The 7,281-nt window shown below is 41.0% G+C and overlaps 1 protein-coding gene across 1 annotated transcript; it reads left to right on the top strand.

Annotated features, from left to right (window-relative positions):
- Window positions 1-407: 407 nt before the first annotated feature.
- Window positions 408-7,281, top strand: yipf4 (Yip1 domain family, member 4). The gene is made up of 6 exons (XM_031755024.2): window positions 408-626; window positions 2,254-2,407; window positions 3,013-3,184; window positions 4,841-4,918; window positions 5,006-5,119; window positions 6,519-7,281. The coding sequence occupies exons 1-6, from the start codon at window positions 569-571 to the stop codon at window positions 6,654-6,656; spliced, it is 714 nt and encodes a 237-aa protein (XP_031610884.1). The 5' UTR covers window positions 408-568; the 3' UTR covers window positions 6,657-7,281.

Here is a 7,281-nt window from a genome sequence, read left to right on the forward strand (position 1 = left end):
CGTTAAGTGACACAATCCTACTCGCACTGTGTGAGCAGGATTTAAGGGGTATTAAGTGGGATATTTAGCAGTTTGTACCGATCACATGTGTCTGAAGAGGAAAACGTGAGACTGAGAATTAGGCGTACATTAACTTCATTAACAAAATACTCTACAAATTTTTATTGAAGGCTGTTGTCAAGTTCTGACGTTTAGTTGAAGTTATAATCAATCTATAATCTAACTGAGATAAATACTCCACTAGGCTTTAGAGTATAAAAGACCACGTGTGGTTCCTGAATTATTTTTGTGGATCCCCTACCCTCCACCCCCTGCACACTGAGCATAACAAAGATTTTCTGATAGTTTCCGACCATCATAATTTGACCTGAATGCATCACAAGACGTGTCCTCTTTACTAGCATCATCTGCACTTCCTGCTTACGTCCAAGCGCACAACGTCGGAAGGAAAACAAGATGCGGTAGTTGAACTTCACTGAGGAGTTGTGACTAATGACAGCTTTATTAACGTGTCACTAAATGCAATTTCTGTGGAGCCAAGGCGTGTGGCAGTAATAGAAACTGAAACATGCAGTTCTCTCCCACCAACGGAGATTTCACGTTCGTGTCTTCGACAGAGGCTGAAGGTAGGCTATCGCTAGCAGAGCTACACAGCTAGCAGGCCTAAAAATAGCTAGCCTCGTACGTGCTCACGTCGTTTATTTTAGCTGTCACGAGTTAGACTAGATACCCAGGTGTAGATCAATCCACATTAAGAAACAGCACTTTGCTGTGGGCTGACTCTGCTTTTCTGAGTAATTGGTACACAGTAATACACAGGTAGACACTCTGTCGTTTCGCTTTGCTAAATAACTTCAGGACTGATACGTGGCTGGTGGAGAACGTAGCTACCGAGTACCAAGTTTACTGGCTAAACCAGAAATTAAATGTTACTGCTTAAATTGTGATGGAGTAAGTGACTCTGAGTCTCTCCTGTGTGAGGGTCTGGTTGCTGTTGTTATGATGTGGAGGGTTTGAGTCCACGTCAAGGGAAAAGTCACTGCTTGTCAAGACAGACTTGCTATAAGTGGTCACTTTTATCTGGGATGAAACATTTCACTCTCATCCCAATTCATCCGTCCACAGTGGTTACTGTGAATGGGTCACGTGTTATGGCTTTCATAGTCACTATATGTCATCCCACATACGTGATTTTGGATCAGTGATTTAGGTCTCATTATCAAAATACCTTTTTGGATAAAACGTAACGCAGTACGTTACTTTATTACTCAAAGGAGAAAATAATGTTATTTTATGCAACTCTATAAAATGGGTGGAGCACATTGTCCCATTATTGCCATTGAACAATATAAACCTGAGGCTACAGCCCCACACATCAACACAAAGCACTATCCTAGTGAGGACACACATGTAATCGATCTCTGAGTATTTAGGTATGAACACAAAGCTGAAAACAGCAAACCAAAATGAAAACCAGTACAAAGACGCTTCAACGTGATCCCCACAGTGATTCTGCTGTACAGAAACATTACAGAAGGTAACAATGGAGGCTGTTTGTTGCCTGTTGAAGTTCAGGGTCTGGCTGCTTGGCTGGGGTCGGAGTTCACTCAGCTTCCACTCTGGGTTCTTGGCTAGCTTAGCGTTAGCTTGCTGTCTGATTAGCATAATGCAGCTGTTTCTGTCCTGGATGCATCTTCCATTTTACCATCACGCTCTCACCCTTTTGTGCAATAAAAATTAAAGTAAAATAAAAGTCTGTATCCATGCTGTAGACTGTGCTGGTATTTTCCTCCTCTGACATGCAAATTCCAATCAAGTAAGCAAGATCAATGGATAAACAGACTAACATTTCCAAGGAACTGAACTCCTGGGAACCGGTTCTCCATTCCTAGTCCCATCCCCTGTGTGTGTAACTTGTAACTACATTGATTGGACAGGGTCTTGTTAAACATGCCAGGCGAGTGCACTCTGGCAGCACGCTGGAATACCTTCCTTATAAAAAAAACTTAACCTTTGCCTGCATCGGTCTCAATCTTTATGTTTAGAGTGGAGCTGCCACTAATGTTTACTTTGACATCCTAATTTTAATGAGGACGATTATTGGTCAGCTTGGTAAGGCTGCATTGAGAGTAAGAACTGGTTATAGTGGTGGACTCAAAGCTCTTTTGTCATAAAACTTGCAGTGTGTATTTCTGCAGCCACGCCAGTCTAAAAGCACACATTACACAATGTAAACAAATATGTCATCCTCAGAACTCAGCGGCACCATCAGCACTCCAGATGTTAAACTGAATATAGGCAGTGACAGTGGGAAGGACCCGTATGCCACCACCTTCCTGAGACAACGAGGCTACGGCTGGCTGCTGGAGGTGGAGGAAGAGGACAATGAAGAGAGCAAACCTCTTCTGTAAGTGCATGGTGGTTTTATTTTGTTGGAACAGCCGTAGTGCTTTAAGTGTGCTGTATTATGACTCACATCACCTTGGCTAATCTTTACAATAAACTTATATAGTGGGTTATCTTTCAAAAAAATGTCATCCAAGTCTGCACTGTATAGACTTCTTTTAGATAAGTGGGAGTATTTGTAGTGAAATGTTTCTGCTTTTTTTATAATTGTACTGAAATGTTGAAACTGTAGGTTTACTTAAAGGGAACTTATTCCCTACCCAAACCCAGAGAGATACCTGTGTTAGAGATATTCCTTCTCTATGGAATAACACAGAGATCAGAGTACACAGAACGAGGATAATGTTGATAATACTTACTATAAGCATGCACCATTGGAACAAGATTTATATCAGAGGAAATGAGGAATAAAACAATAGAAGGGTTTGACAGTTGTATTATGCCACTGCTTCTGAACAGTTCAGTTCACTTTGTGCTGCTTGCTCAAAGCACATGCTAATCTGTAGATCCTGTTTTTGTGATCTTTAGCATTGAAACTGACTGGGTTAGACTTGACTTTAACACCAGTGATGATCACGTCATCTTGTTGTGCTTTTTTTTGAGCAGGGAGGAGCTGGACATTGATATAAAGGATATCTATTACAAGATTCGATGTGTGCTGATGCCAATGCCATCACTGGGTTACAACCGACAGGTGGTTAGAGACAACCCGGACTTCTGGGGCCCTCTGGCTGTGGTGCTGCTCTTCTCCATGATCTCCATCTATGGACAGTTCAGGGTGAGGAGGACACAAGAAACGCAGCTGTGTCGTTTGCATTCAAACATGTTCAAACTACAGCAAGACCATCGTCATCTGTCCTGCCTGGATGGCTTTTGAAACCAGTGTTTGTGGGTTAAACAAGAGTTTAAGTAGTGCTCATTATGTTACTGCTTTTCTTTCATGTAGCTTCATACTGAATCCAGAAAAGAACTAAAGCCCCAAAAAGCATTGGCCATATCAAACAGCTCCAGTGCACTGGGCTGCACAGCACTTTGAGATCTGTGTGGATTGGTTGTGGGTTCCAGTCCAGTCTCTGCTGGAGCCAGACAAAACAAATGTTTTGCCTCCAGTAACTCAAAACCTTTACTTGTAATTAGGGCTCGGCAATATGGCCTAAAATCCATATTGCGGTAACGATATATATCGCAATATATACTTCTGTATAAATATGTCAAAATGACTGAACAGTATAGAATGCCATTTTAAGCATATTTATTGTGCAAAACTTTTTTTTTAAATGTTTAAATTGGAAAACTTTTCAAATAACTTTTAAGATGTAACAGATCTTTTTCTAAATATCACGACACAAAATTCTAAATTGTTTAAAATAAAGTGGAAAATGTGCCTTTGGAACAGATCAGTCTGCTGGTGTTAGGGCCACCTTTTTTCTTTCCACTTGACTGACCGGGCGTTTGTGGAGGGCGCAGTTTTTGACTTTCCTCATATTCCAAAACGTGCTTAGTTTTGAGGTGATAAAACAAATTATTCCATCTCTTTGCTTAGGGCTGTGCGATATGACCAAAATCTCATATCCCGATATAAGAATTCTATCATCCCGATAACGATATAAATCACAAAAATTTAACATTTTCTGTAAATTCTGTGAATGTCGGGCAGCTCGACTTGCGTGAAGTGTTTCCAGCTGGGCGTCGCGTACCTGGAGTCGAGTATTTTAACAGATGCATGAAACGATACATTTTTAGACATAAGTTGTAACGGCCGCCGTTTTCTTTGTGAGTATTTATCACACGGCGTGCTGCGGGGAAAAGCCTGTTCTAACGTTTGAGTCTAAGGTTTATTTTTTAGCACCTGACGGCTCTTTTTGCTTCTCATCCGTAAATACTCTGCATCTTTCACGTGATTGAGTTTATTTTGAAAAGTCTCAACAGGATCTTGAGCTTTATTGTGAAGGGTTCACGTGGAACATAAGCAAGCGGACACGCGATGGTTTTACCGTCGTTGTTGCTAACGACAACGCATACAAACAAGCGCTTGTCCGTCCGTAGTGTGGTTATATTAAATATAAGAGAAAGAGAGAACTTCATATAGCCACTACAGTGACCATCAAAACGATGAAAAAATATTGCCGTAAACAGTTTATTTTGCGACACCACGAAACAAACGATAGCGTAAAATGAAACGATAGACGTTTTTATATCGTCATCCGATATATATCGTTATATCGAACAGCCCTAGTGTAGACCAACAAATGCAGCTTCACTAGACAGTACTTTGCATCCTCTATATTATATGCATCTGCCTCAGACATATATATGTAATCTGCTAGCTGGATCCTCCACATATTAGTCCTAGTGGAAGTAATCAGAAGAGTGAACATATGTTCAAAAATGTCATGCCTTAAACTGACTATGGCATAATTCTTTGCATTCACAGGTTGTGTCTTGGATCATCACCATCTGGATATTTGGATCACTAACCATCTTCCTGCTGGCTCGTGTTCTTGGTGGGGAGGTAAATCCAGCTGACACCTGCAGCACTGGAAGCTAACTCTAACTTGTACATACAGAGGATAAGAAATGCTTTTGTTGTCGTGAGCAGGTTTCATATGGTCAGGTCCTTGGAGTGATTGGGTATTCCCTTCTTCCTCTCATCGTCATAGCCCCTCTGCTCTTAGTGATTGGAGGCTTCGAGGTGGTTTCTACACTAGTCAAAGTGAGTCACTTTAATAAACACAAGTGTCTTCTGCTTTCACATTGTTAAAAAGTTCAATGTTACAACCTGGCTCATAGGCCACAGCAAAATGAAAGAACATGATTATGATAGCAAATCGGTAGTGTTATGCAAGTATGGGTATTTTGTAAAGATTGTAGGAAGCAGAGACGGCTCAAATATGTGCTGAGCTGGTCTGTCTAGTAAGCTGGTGTCCAAATCAGGGTAGAGAGTAAGTGAGGGGGCGCGCTGCAAAAAGGAGGCTGGACTGCTGTAGTCAAAGGCTGCGTCTACACTGATCCGGATAAATTTGAAAACACCTAAAAATGCTCACATTCACACTATCGTTTTCAATCGTTTCCGAGAGTTTGTCCACACTGAAAACACTACCTTCCTGTAATGCGCATGCGTGAAACGTAGGACGGTTCGACCTGCATCATTTCCTTCTGCCGTTTACTTTCTGGCTCTTTGAAGCGTCGCAGCAAAATGTCGAGGAAAGTTTTTCAACTGGACTGACAATGAGGTGGAGTTGTTGCTGCGAGTAACACAAGAGTACAAAGTTGCTCTGAGTAAACATTGCGTCTTCTGGAGCATGTACAAACTGATATTAATCTTTAATGGGGCTGTCAAAATTGAGAGCAAACAAAACAACTGCTGTGTAATGCCGCCATCTTAGTTGAATTGGTCACATGACTGCATCACATGACTAAAATGCGTCAGAGTTTTTGAGAGCCTCCGATTTCGCAGTCCACACTGTGACGCGAAAACAGCGTATCCACTTTGGAGAGCTCCGTTTTCCCTGACCAAAAACGCCGTCTCAGTGTGGACGGAAGGCCACAACGGAGAGAAAACGATGTGTTCTCAAACAAAAACATATTAGTGTGGACATGGAGACAAAGTTTCATAAACGGAACAGAAATTCATGCGCCTATGACAGTTTCCTCATTTCTCCTCATGAGAAGAAGATAGAAATGTATGAATAAAAAAAATAGAGCCTTATTATTTCTGATGGTTTGAGTCCTCCATGGCCCCTGGTTCCAAATCCACTCGCTTTTCTCTAAAGGAAAATATACGCTGCTTGGTTCAGCATGCATTCATGAACTATGTAAGCAAAGTCAGAGATACAAACTTGCCTGAGAAGTTTACATCAACAAGCAGTGACTTCAACATTCTATCATGTCCGAGCAGGATGGCATTAGAATCAGCAGGTAATTAGAGCATTGCTGTAATTGTGCGCTCCAGTCAGTATGCTCTTGACAAGCTTGTCTTTTAAATGAGTCTTTCATAACCCACAGCATGATAGAAAACTGTTAATAATTGTAGCTTTTAGATAAGTAGTGAAGTTGTTTCACCCTGTGGCTGTTTGCTCTTCATGTTGAACGAATGTCTTCTCATCTTCCAGCTTTTTGGAGTTTTCTGGGCTGCGTACAGTGCTGCTTCACTGCTCGTCGGAGATGAATTTAAAACAAAGAAGCCCCTTCTCATATATCCCATTTTCCTACTGTACATCTACTTCCTGTCACTATATACTGGAGTGTGATTGGATGACCTGGAGCTGTGGACCTTTTCATGGACAGTTACCCTGGAGCATGGGTGGGGGGAAAAAACAAAAAAACCTACAAAACCAGGATTTTTTTTAAAACTCTGTTATTCTAGATGTTGGGGAAGTTGGGAATATATACTAATGTATATAGTTTTTCCCTTGTGTCTTTGGTCAATAAAGTGCATATGCTTTTGCTGCTTAAACTTTGGTATGCAGACTTATCAATCACCAGTGCAATACAGGTTCCAGAGCCCTGCGGAAACCTGTAGCTCTTGAGTTTAGAAATAAGTCCAGGCCTGGATATTAATGTCATATTTTTACAAATCTTAATCACACTGAGGAATATGGTGCCAAATATTTATGTATGTTTATGCTGATCCTTATTGTTGTGCACTGTAGCTTACTATCAGAAATGTTCATTTATGCTCTTCCCTTTTTACAGACTTGTTAATTTATAGATTTCAGCAGTGGAAGCAGGTGGAATGGGGCAATCAGAAGGATATAAACCATTGTCTACTAAATGTGGTGCCTTGTTCTCTAAACCCTGAGTCTTTTTGATACAGGACTATACTCGTTTGATCAATGATACAGTAAATTTGTAGACTAATTTGTCTCTAAACCA

The sequence above is a fragment of the Oreochromis aureus genome, linkage group 13 (assembly GCF_013358895.1).
Source record: "Oreochromis aureus strain Israel breed Guangdong linkage group 13, ZZ_aureus, whole genome shotgun sequence".
NCBI lineage: Eukaryota > Metazoa > Chordata > Actinopteri > Cichliformes > Cichlidae > Oreochromis > Oreochromis aureus.